Below are 12,126 nucleotides of genomic sequence, written 5' to 3'. Positions count from 1 at the left end.
CAGCCACCATCTAGAAGGGTAGGTGCAGCCATTGGAGAATTCTTCAAAGGCTGCCACCGTCCATCGTCCACCGTCCACTGTCCACCGTCCACATGTGTAGAATATTCTCTATAAATAGAGGCTTCAACTCATTGTTTAATGTATCTCATTCCCAGTTGAGGAATCCCAATCCCAAGTAGAGGAGAGCCTTGAGAGTGCTTGAGAGTTTTTTTTTCCTTCTGTAAAATCTATTAATTGAATAGATTGATTTTTTCTCTCAATTTAGTTTGATCTTTGATGGTTTAATTCCCAACACTTTTGTCCGTCCAACCATTTGAAAGCATCGAACCAGTTTGAGTTAAACTTCATTCCCTTTCTTGTTTTCTTCAGGTACCGGGGGAAGTACCCCTATTGGCAAAACTGGCTTTTGATAGAGTTCTCGTACAAGACTCAAGTACTCTCCCTCGAACTCATCACAGCTTCTGAATGCAACGAAGCTGCATTCTTCTATGCTTTTTGTCATACCACTGGACACACCTGATGCATCAGGGAAATTGAGGCTAGTCCACATCCTTGTTGCGTAATCTGGTCTGCTAGTTATAAGAGTAGGGAAAGAGATCCAATCAGGTGGCATGGTGAAATGTTCTGGACTTGGACGTCTATTACCAGTCTTGAGCTCCTCCGATGGCTCTATAAAAGCCATTGCAGGCTTGCAGCAACTGTGTATACACTGAAAAACACTGTTGGGATGCCAAATTTTGTACCAATCTCTGGTATCCAATATGGAGCAAAGTCGAAAAGTATCACGTCTGGAACAATCTTCTGCGCGAGATTTTCAAATGGTTGAGCTAATCTGTCGTATGCTTTTTTCAAGAACTGTATCTTGTTTAACCGCAGAACAATGGTTGCTTCACAATTTTCGGGCAAGCCTTCAACTTGTGGCAATGGGATCTCCACAAGATTTATTTTGGACCGCAACTTTGATGGAATCAGAGGTAATCTTTGTGGGTTTTTTGTGGTGGAAATGTACGAAATCAAGATCCCTTTTGCGGCTAACGTTTTTGATAACTCGAGGTATGGTTTCATATGACCGAATGCTGACCATGGAAACATCACCATATGGTATTGGTTGCTTGCTATGTTTTACTGAGAATGTAAGCTTAGAGATTTATCACTTTCAAATGATCATTATATGGGGAACCGACATGGTTCTCCAACTGCACGAATGCTTAAAAAATTAGGCCGTTTGGAGTGTATACAGCTGGGGATGACAATGGACCCGACCCCGAATTAGCCGGGGTGGGTTTAAACCTGTTAAAATGGGTCTCAAGCGGGTCGGGGACAGGTCCTTGCTTTAGCCAGACCGGCCCGCAAGTATGTATGTATGTATGTATACTAGGTATGACCACCTCAATTTTTGAGGTGTCTTACCCAGATATAAGTCTATCATGTGAGCATCTATATTTTTTAAGAAAAACTATGTATTAATATTTGTGTAGGTCTTATTTAATAATTTAATTTTAAAAGATATAAGTATTATGAGTGTAATAATTTTTTATTTTCTTATTTATTCGTAGTCATATGATTTTATTTCAAGTGGAATTGTGCCTAAAAAAAACGAAAGTACATGGAATTTATAAAATTGAAAATAGTTAGGAAAATGATTGAGTTGGTGTTCAAATGAGAGAAGTTTAATAACATGCCTCAAATTGGACATAAAGTATATGCTCAGCTTAAAATCTAATCAGGTATCTACTCCATAAATAAGTAATTATAAATTTGAAAATAAAGTATTCATATTTAATTCATGGTAGTGGTTGTAAGGGTTTCATGCTTAATGACATTGTTGACGTTAATGGATCTACGAATGTGAAAATTTTAACTTAAATATTAGTTGTAATATGAGCAACTAAACAATCGATAAGAGCACTTAAAACCTTAGTGTAATAAAAGAAATTTGAAAACTTGTTAATGTAGAAAGGATTTCAATAGATATAAGAATTTTTTATCTGATAATTTAGTCGACGTATTTATGATTTTTTTAATTTTGAGTTTTTAAGATACTTAAACATGAGAGTTAATTTAATTCGCAAGACATAAATAAATGACTACAACGATGGACTAATAAATAAAAGAAATTAAAATATATAAACATAAATTGTTTGGAACTTGTATTAAGAAGAAAACACGGGTCAATAATATATAAGTAAAAGAAATTAATAGGGAGGCAATTGATGTGCTGTGAGGAAAATAAAAAGCAAATAGACAGAGTAACGAAGTGGAGAGCAGTTTTCCTATACATTGGTTTGATCGATTATAATCTAAAACTTTTAATTCGTGTACACATATGTATTACGACTAAGCATTTTCGATATTATAAGATAAATGTTTTATTATTCATTTAATGTACATGGTGGTTTTGATCAGTGTTCTAAAAAGCCCGCTTCAGCTCCGCTTGCTCGACAAAAACGCTCCACTTTGGAGAAAAGCGGAAGAACTGTAGTTTGATTGAATTAAGCGTAATTAAGGCGTTTAATTATGTGTGATTAAGTACAATTAATCGCATCTATTTATTTTTTAAATTTTTTATTTTGAAGGTATATTTTTGAATTTCATATATTATATGAAATGTGTTGAATCATAGATAATTTATAATAAATGTTGTGGTTGTTTTTGTCGACTTCAATAAAAGCAGGTTTGTTATCTGTATTTGTTGACGGGTGGTAAATTACAATTACATTGTAATCTATATTTATAAACCTTAGTAATCACAACATTTGGTGTATTTTTGCCACTTGTGATGTCCAAGAAAAGCTAGTAATAATTTGTTAATGTCGCGTGTCAATGAAATGAATGTTGTTATAAACAATAGAGCAATTTTGAAGACATGTGAATGTTTTCGTGACGAAAAGAATTCAGGTTCCTATCCAATTTTAAAAATGACAATACCCATGTGGTTAATAAGAAAAGGATGGATAACAACTTACAAACTTTGGAAGAAGCTACAAATAACAGAACTATATAAAGTTTTTATATAAAAAAATGCGACAATAATTAGTTATGAATAGAGTGGAAAGAAGATATTGATATCATATATTTTAGGAAAATAAAGTGTTTTAGAGAGGGAAAACATGTCAATAAGAATCTACGTTATCTGGTTGAGCAGTTTTTGTTTACTTATGTATAGAGATAAATATGGACCATAGTTTAAAGATATTAATTGGTATTTTTAAGTTATAAAAAACATTAATTAGAACAATTGAAAGAATTGACAAATTTTATATAGAATTAGTAATAATATAAGTACCTAAGGTAGTTTTTTAAGCTGATAATTTTAATATGATATTACTCATATGGAAATGTATAGATTTATTTAATTTGTATACTTTGAAGATTTGAAGTTGGGAAAGTTGCACAACTATGCAAACACATATATATACGGTATTATGCGAAAAATTTGTTGATTTATGTAAAAATTGATTTAGCTAACTATGTAGAATGGTATGCTTATGATTTTATGTTTGGAGCTAAATTTATTTTAAATATAGTTGTTTTTACGTTTTTTCATGGTCGTAGCAACACAATTATTATCTCGGTTTGAAATTTTGCGTAAAGAACCAAGTATTAAGAGAGTTGAATATGTTTGTGGAGGTATAAATAACATAAAAACATGTTGATATGAGATAAAAGTTGAAGCTATGAAGTTGTTTATATTTGACATGGAATATATGCCTAAATTAAAACCTTTATCAGATGACAATAATATAAGTGGATTATTACAAATTTGCAAATAGAGTATTAAAATCGAATGAATGATAAAAAGTATAAAGTTTCCATGTTTAACTATACTTAGGTCGGTTGATCTATGGACGACATAACGTTGGTTTTCCAAAATTTGAAAATATTAAATGTTATTCAATCTATTGAATATTAAAGTTAATGACTGCTTAAAGAAATTAATGAATCTAAGTAAGAGTAAGAAGCAGGAAATAAATAGCTAAGTATGTTGGATAATACAGAGATGAGGTAATAGTTTCTTTATTAAATTGATGTACAATTTGATTCGGTCGCATATACATTGTTCGTACCTTTTTTTTAAATATCGGTCGTATAATAAGTGAGAAAGTGAGAATATTATCATTTTTAAAATTGGATATTTTAAAAAGATTGATATCAGACTACAAACTTTAGAGAAAGCTAGAAATAGTAGAAATATATAAATTTTTATACAATAAAAGATTGAGCTATTTGTATAAGAACTTATTTAGTTAATCGAATAAGGTAATCTGATTATTATTTTTTACATGAAGTCATATTTATTTTAACTGCCAGGGGTGTTTACATTCTTTCATATTTGTAGTAACATAGTTGTTACTCTAAATTAGGATTGCAATCAAAGATGTAATAATGACGAAAGTGAAAGAAGCTTGTGGAGGTAGCACGGACAAACTTTGTACTGCGATAATAGTGAAAGGTATTAGACTTTTTTAAATTTAATATGAAATATATGCTCAAATCTAACCAGCTAAATAAAATATAAGTAAGTTATCACTTGCTCTAGAGTAAATTATTAATATTGAATGCATGATAATAACCATACGCTCTTTATGTTTAACTCTATCGACGTTTATGAACCAACCAACTTTGTTAAATCTTGTTCTTAATAACTGGAAATGTTGACGGCATCGTTTACAAACAACATAAGTGTAATAAAAATTATTTTGATTGGAAAAATATAAAAATTATTTAAATAAATTAATTATAATTTAACCTTTCATATTGTCGAAATAAATTTTATTTATTATGGTGATGCGGACAATAGCAATTACAATTATAACAATTATAAAAGTAGTCAAAATGTTATATTAATATGTATAAAATAACTCACTTTATAAAAATATAAATAAAAGTAAAACAACTTGAATATGTGAGTTTACAGGCTACCAATTTCTCTTCTTCACCTTTTTAGTAAAAAATTGGTAGATGGAAAGTAATATGAGAATTAGGATAATTAATGTACTGCATTGGGTATATGTGATATGAATTTACATTTAATAAAATAGACTTTTATCATTTTTGTGCAATTGAGGTAAATTGTAAACTTTAAAAACGTATGAGATGACATACAAAATATTCAAATATATTCTGAAAAAAATGTTTATATTTCCTGAGAATGATTATAAGATTAAAATTAAATCATAATGTTAATGTTAGGCAGTGAGATGGAAACGTTACAAAAAAAACTTTATAATTAATTAAAAAATTTATATAAACGATGTAAAAGTATTAAGTTAAAAAGAATTATAAAAAGAGGTTAACGTCATATAACCGTGAAACTTAAAGTCCTTTAAAGAGAGAGAAAATCGAGAGGGAAAACATGTTAAAATGAAATCATTTTAACTAAACAATTAATGTTAACTTATGTATAGAGACAAATATATTACAAAGTTTAAGGTATACTTATTGAGAATTTTATATATAACAAAAATTATTGAGAACCTTTGAAGCTCGAGCATCACCCTGCATCTGTAAGTAAGAAACTTCAAATAGATATCATACGTTAAACAAGCAGTGTGGATATGTGTTCAATCCTCAATCGGGCTCACCTGGTCAGCATTTACATCTTCGGCGAGGACAATTATAGCACGGGCTTTAGAAACAGATACCTAGGAAATCTCTTACAGTTAGCTTGAGAAATAAACTCGACCATTATATGATCAGTAGTCAAAACAGCCACACACACACGCATGTATACATACCATCATAGCTTTCAAATAGCCTTTGTCATCTTACTTCGCAAATTCTTGGAAATTAAGTATGAGTCAAAAAATTAGCGAAAAATGAGTAAGCTATGGAAGAAAAACAAGAAATAGCATACTTTTTCAAGTCAGCTAATATAAGAGGACTTCCACTTCTGCATATCACCAATGTTCCTCTAAACTGAAATTCCATATTATTAGTAACAATGTCAAGCTCCATCTCTTCTTTGTCTCGCTCAGGCCCAGACTCTCGTTGGCTATGGCAAGTTGATTTAACAATGGTCCCTGTCAATACAATAGAGCTTGTCACTCATGGCACTCTAGCAATAAGATATAACAAAAATTGGACGTCTATAAAAATAAAATAAAAATATTTGTTGTACAACATTTCAGAGAGTGGTTATACATACCAACTTATCACTCCACCCAAGGATGAGAGTGTGATTTTTCTCCACGGCTTCTCCTTTTCCTTTCCTGAGTGAGTCAAACTTCTCAGAAATAACATCAGAAACAATGCCAAGCATCATTACAAATATAAGCATCCCACCAAAACTAATGGAAACAAAAACAAGACGAGAACCTATGCTTTTGGAATTTTCATGATTCCCTGAGTCAGCTACATAAGTCCAAGAAAGCCAAAAGGAATCAGCTAAATGGTCATCGGTAACTCCAAAAGCGCTAATCCTCCAAGACATATCAACAATAAAGTAGCAACTAACAAAGCAAGAGGCTTAGCAGAAGGTTCAAATATGGATACTGCAAGCACAATCCTAGAGAAATGGTTAAAACATGGGCTGAAAAAGAAATGAGAAATATTATGAGGTAAACCATTTTTTTGTTAGATAAAGCTGAGAACCTTAACACCCCCTAAATCACTACAAATTTCAAATAATTAAAAATTCCACTCACTTGATGTCTCAAGAATAGCTCATAATCCTATAAACCACAAAATACATTCAAAAAAATCAGAAAGCCAAGGAACAAGCACAAAAAAGAAATCCAGCCTTTCAACCTAACAGACAAAACCCACAAAAATCATCAAACAATTCATTCACACCTCCAAAGGTGACGCCTTGATATGAATCGAAAGTTTCTGAAATTTATTGGATACAGGTTGGAGCGAGGAGGTGTTAGGCCGGGATGGAGCCCGCCATGAGCATTGGGGCGCCTCGTATGTAGCAGAGTGAAAGAACCGCCGAACATCCCACCTTGCACGTCATCTATCGAATTCAAGGAATCAAACGCCTCCCGGCTTTCTGAATCTGATGAAAGCGAAAAGTCCGCTTCTTCCTCGTACTCATCCACTTCTCGCTAATTAGTTGTCATCTTCGCACTGTGGGTAAGCTTTAATTGAGGATTGGTATTAAAACACTTTCTTTGTAGCTCTTGGGTAGAATCTGAAATCTGGAGATTTTTGTTGCAAGCGGCGTGCGGAATATGAGCGACCTGAGGTTTCCTGATTGCACAAGTTTGCACCCTTTAATAATCGAAGTCGCTATAACGAATGCCCATGCGAGTAGAATACGATTGAGAGAGAGGATTGCTGGCAGATGGAGTGGAAGAAGAACGAAGAGAAGGAGAAAACCGAAGCGCCCTTGACAACACAAACTCTTGCTTCGTTGGAGACAGGAACATAGGACACGTGTATTTTATTTGACCAGGAACCGGAAAGAAACTGGCCATCACAAACTTATTCCCTCTTTTAGTATAGTAGATATATATATATAATATTTATATATATATATATATTATATTATTAAAAATATAATTATATTTTTTATATTAAAAATTAAATATCTTATTCATAATTTTATTTTTTAATTTCAAGATTAAAATAATTTTTTTCTATTTTGATATATTTAATATATAATTAGACATTTATTTTTATTATTAATTGAATAAAAATTGCTATATTTTAATTTGTGATAATATTTTTTGTTACTAAATGTTATTAATATAAAGTTGAAAAATTATTTAAATGATTATTTAATTTTTAAACATTTTTATTTTATATTAAAAAAAAAAAAATTTGATGGGTTCACAGGTCAAATACGTCTCGGACTTGTCGAGTTCACAAGGCGTAACGAGTATTGAGTTTGGTCAAATTCGTCCTATTTTCATCTCTATATATCAAGTAGCTTGCAGTAAATGGGACTAAAACATCAAGAAAATACATATGAATAAATAGTACATGTGATTCATGGGCTTTTTTTTTAAATAACATAAAAACATCTTTTAATAAAAATATTGCCCTTTCAAAACATTTACTAAAGTAGTACAATTCCGAAAAATCCATTTCGGATATTCCGGATTTTTATTAGTTATTTTTTAAAACATATATATTTTATAAAATTAATGATTAGGTCAAAAAGACTGGATTCATTACTTTTTTACCAACACCCGTGAGTTAATTCCACGGGTGCTCCTGCCATCAACACAAATGTGCTGTATAAATTTCACATGTTCTCGTCGCATAGCACAAATTTTTTTTTAGGGTAAGCAACAACCTATTTTTTATTATTTATTTATTTTAAATTATTAAAATTGTATTAACATTAAAATAATTTAATTTTTAAAATTTTATGATAATCTTTTTAAATATTTTCAGATGATCATATTGTTTGTTTATAGGTGTCGTTTTTGCATATTTTATTATGTTAATTTTAATGTATTATCACATAAGTTTAGGGTGTCGAGTCTGAATTTTTCCGTTTTAGTCATAATTTATGCATATTGTTTGATCTTCACATGTTTCGTTGATTTGTTGGTGGATTTGCTAAAAAGAAGAGAATTATTGACAAAAGTACGAGCAAAACACCCGCCCGAGCGCGCAAGAGCGCGAGCTGCAAGGACAGTGCGCTGGGGTGGGTGATTTCGCTTGCCACAACACACATGCCTAGAAAATTATTCGAGGACCTCACGCTCGGACGGGTGTTTTACTCTGCCATAGCGCGACACATTATGGAAACAACATCTGGACAAATTTTTTTTTGTGGTGGATTTTTGGACTGAAATAAACGATAGCAGCCCATATACACATTTTTTGAGAGGTGGATTTGGAGGACTCATAGAAAAAAGGTGCAGGAAAGGAGCCGAAAGCAAGGAGACAGAGGAGAGCAAGAGAACTCAACCAAAAAACAATATTTATATAAGCGTTTTTGAAACGTCCATTACTCGCTTTCTTAAAAAGTATTTTTTTTAACACCTCGCCGAATATACATATATATAGACATGTATTCTTAAATCAACTTTGCACCATTTTAAAAATAAAACCACCAACTATATTTGAAAATTCAAAGGAAAGAATTCAAAACATAAAATCGTCAATCGTTTACCTAACCTAAACTTAGCAATATTTCAAAATAAAACTAACTCTAACATCTCAACCTCTCAAAAGCATCATAAAAGTCATAAAATATTTAACGTAAACTTAAATCATAAACTTAATTTAAATGCGAAAAACTAGAACTGATCCTCGAGTTGTGTGCACCTTCAGTCCAGCAAGATCAACCATCAAGTCCCTCGATAACATCAAAATCATGCTCACCTGCATCGATCACACCTAGTGAGTCTATTGATTCAACAAACCTTAACCATGATAACAAGTAATACATATACAACCACATGCAATAGTGAAAATACTTTTACTTAAAATACTGTTCATTAACATGCATAAACTTAAACATTTTTATTTTCATCATAAATATTTTCTTTTTCATCATATACGTATACATTTGCATTTTATTGAATTCGGATCGTTAATTGTGACTTTCGTATCATCTGAAGGTCGATGGATCCATCTACGTGTAACCACAGTACTGAGCGACGGGGACATCAACGACACTCTCACCTGTCAATTGAGCCTTAGCCTTACATATCATCATAATCATCGTATCATAATATTTAGTCACAATCACTTCACCTCCTTCAAATTTTCATATTTTCATCACTTATAAAATTAAAGAATATATAAAAAAATCATTTTTGTTGGAACTTTTCAAGTTCACAATCTTGATTTTGATGTTAACAAAACATGTTATTTTTGTGTTACTGATAATCTACCTTAGTGTGCAGAAGATAGGATCAGTTACAAGCTGTTTACATCGCAAACTGAAGACCCAACTGATCGCGTAAACTGAATCAGTCGAACCATTACGTCAGACAAGCAATTCAGCTGATTGTCCAGTTGATAGGTGGTTCAACAGGAGAACCTCAGAAGCCTGACCAGCCGAAGGAGTGTTCAACTGATGGAGAGCCCAACTGACCAGTCCAACTGAACGAGTGTGAAATCAGTTCAACTGACGAGTCAACTGATTTCACCAGCCCAACTAAAGATCAGTTCAGCTGACTAGTTCGAAGAATCTATCAGAATCTTTCAGTTGTAGATCAAGACAAGCTCTTTCCAGTGGATTCCAGCTATGCACAAAGGTACAAAGCAACTGTCCAGTCAAAGGACAATAATGAACGTTGCATCAGATCATTAAAGACAAAACGCTTCAGATGGGCATTCAAAAAGTCGAGACACAAAGTCCAAGAAGCGAATTAAAAATGCAATAGATGCAATAAATGAGTCTCACTGTACGATCTAACTTCGCGCCTATAAATTGAAGATGAAGATCAGTGAAATCCATGTGCATCAATGTAAATACCAGAGAGAGTGTGGTAAAAGAAAGGGCACGCTTATTGCACATCAGTTTTCAGAAGCAATCAGCTAAGAGGGAACTCTTCACAGTCATATCAGCTTAGTTTAGAAGTTTATTTCCCTCAGTGTGTGAGTACATCCTTGTTCATTTCTCACACACGAACACACTCACCACCACACAAATACAGTCTTCACAAAGACTTTAAACTTGTGTATGTAGTCTTTGACACATAGAAGTTAAAGAAGTGTTGGTTGGAAGGTGCTGTCTTCAGTCTAGACTAGGAGTTCAGTTAGGAAGTGGGTAAGTCCTAAGCTGGGTGGCTTTGTACAAAGAGTTGTATAAATCAAAGTCTTCTAGTGAATTCTATCCAAGGTGGTATATGGGGTGACGTAGGAGCAGTTGAAGTCTCCGAACATCCATAAACATATCTTATGTATTTAACTGATTAGCTGCTGTTTTAAAACTGTTTGGATCAGAAAGAGTATCCATCAGTTCAGTTGTCACCATAACTGAACTGATGTATGCGAAAACTGATCTCTCGTATTTCAGTTATTCAGTTTACATAAGTTAAATCATTTTCAAGCATAACAACTTTCTTCACGAAGGATTACTTCGAGTATTTTCCGCTTGGCCTTTAAACCAAACCCGATTTAATTCATCGGTGTAACATTCTTAGAACACGAGCTATTGCAGCTCATTGGCGATTATTATGTTTGAAGCATCTCAAAGATGCCGAAAACACGATCCTTCAATTGGTATCAGAGCTAGTTGTTCTAAGAAGAACATTTGAAGAAAACCATGTTTTAAATTATTTTACTTTAAAATAGTTTTAAATTTTATTTAAAAGTATTTGATACAATTTTCAAAACTATTTGAAAATGTTTATATATCGCTCATAGCGAAGAGTTGAGAGGATTGACACTACAACTAATATTGTCGCCACTTCTCTAGACTCCTAGCTTTGAGGTTTTAATCATCCTACATGATACTGAGCTTCATCTGCCAAGATGCACAGCTAAATTGTTTAGTGAACAAGATTTCAGTTGTGAGCCAACCAGTTCAGCTGACATACAAAGGAATCTTAGCCATGATGGGATGTTGGATGATTAAAGTGGAGGTTAATCATCAGCAATATATCAACGCTTCATTGATATATCAGATCAATGCGGTCCAGCATCATTTGAGTTAATTTGAGTCTGCTCGACCATTTAGCCTGCAAAGAAGTCAAGTTCAATGCAGTTTAACTCGTTTCTCTAGCAAATTGAACTCACGACCAGACAGTTGTTCAAATGATAAAGGCAACCAGCTACTGAAGTATCCAGTTCTGTCATACACAAATTGACTGATAACCGATGTTATTTAAAAGCTATTGAAGTAGCAATTTTCTTTTCAACTGATGTAGTGAAATGTAAAAATCATTTTATGTGAATAAATAAACATCATGTTTATCCAGTTGAGTTTCAGTGTGACTTAATTGATATATTCAGACTTCTTGCCTACATTATTTGAATGATTGAAATTTGCCAACCGAGCATATATAATTCTGTTTTTCAAAGGGGTTTTCAATTCAGTTTTGGAAGGAGAGCTTTTCTTTTACCCTCTATCCTTTGAAGTGTCTTTCAAATCGTATGAGGGGGATTTTCTCTTTTACCCTCTATCTTTAAATTGTTTTTCAAAACTTCTTTAATTCAGTTCTTGAAGGGGAGCTTTTAACGATGTTTGAATGTACTGACCCTTGAACTGAA

General features: G+C 32.5%; 1 protein-coding gene and 1 pseudogene across 12 annotated transcripts; both read right to left on the bottom strand.

The window, feature by feature from the left end:
- Positions 1-337: 337 nt before the first annotated feature.
- On the bottom strand, positions 338-1,429 carry LOC140805370 (putative UDP-rhamnose:rhamnosyltransferase 1; annotated as a pseudogene).
- Positions 1,430-5,351: 3,922 nt separating this feature from the next.
- Positions 5,352-7,380, bottom strand: LOC140828839 (ion channel CASTOR-like). Of its 12 annotated transcripts, XR_012117361.1 has the most exons (6): positions 6,796-7,380; positions 6,149-6,452; positions 5,858-6,023; positions 5,739-5,782; positions 5,586-5,645; positions 5,352-5,505 (listed from the first exon to the last, which is right to left on the bottom strand). XR_012117361.1 is itself a non-coding variant. In XM_073191698.1 (4 exons), the coding sequence occupies exons 1-3, from the start codon at positions 6,939-6,941 to the stop codon at positions 5,901-5,903; spliced, it is 573 nt and encodes a 190-aa protein (XP_073047799.1). In that variant the 5' UTR covers positions 6,942-7,380; the 3' UTR covers positions 5,352-5,782; positions 5,858-5,900. The 12 variants fall into 12 exon arrangements, 5 of the variants coding, with proteins under 5 accessions (XP_073047799.1, XP_073047812.1, XP_073047842.1 ...); XR_012117360.1 differs by having other exon boundaries at positions 5,739-6,023; XR_012117359.1 differs by having other exon boundaries at positions 5,352-5,645.
- Between the last annotated feature and the right edge of the window lie 4,746 nt (positions 7,381-12,126).

This window comes from Primulina eburnea, chromosome 1, assembly GCF_022965805.1.
Source record: "Primulina eburnea isolate SZY01 chromosome 1, ASM2296580v1, whole genome shotgun sequence".
NCBI lineage: Eukaryota > Viridiplantae > Streptophyta > Magnoliopsida > Lamiales > Gesneriaceae > Primulina > Primulina eburnea.
The sequence above is the reverse complement of the archived record's forward strand: the minus strand, read 5'-3'. Positions and strand labels throughout refer to the sequence as shown.

Bases quoted from the DNA above. Each gene is read 5' to 3' on its own strand.
- LOC140828839 (XM_073191684.1), bottom strand. From the start codon at position 6,941: ATGTTCGGCGGTTCTTTCACTCTGCTACATACGAGGCGCCCCAATGCT. The intron at 6,453-6,795 runs GTGTGAATGAAT...TTGCTTTGTTAG, and splicing joins TCAAGGCGTCACCTTTGGAG to TTGCTACTTTATTGTTGATA. The intron at 6,024-6,148 runs GTATGTATAACC...TTGTATTGACAG, and splicing joins TTGGGTGGAGTGATAAGTTG to GGACCATTGTTAAATCAACT.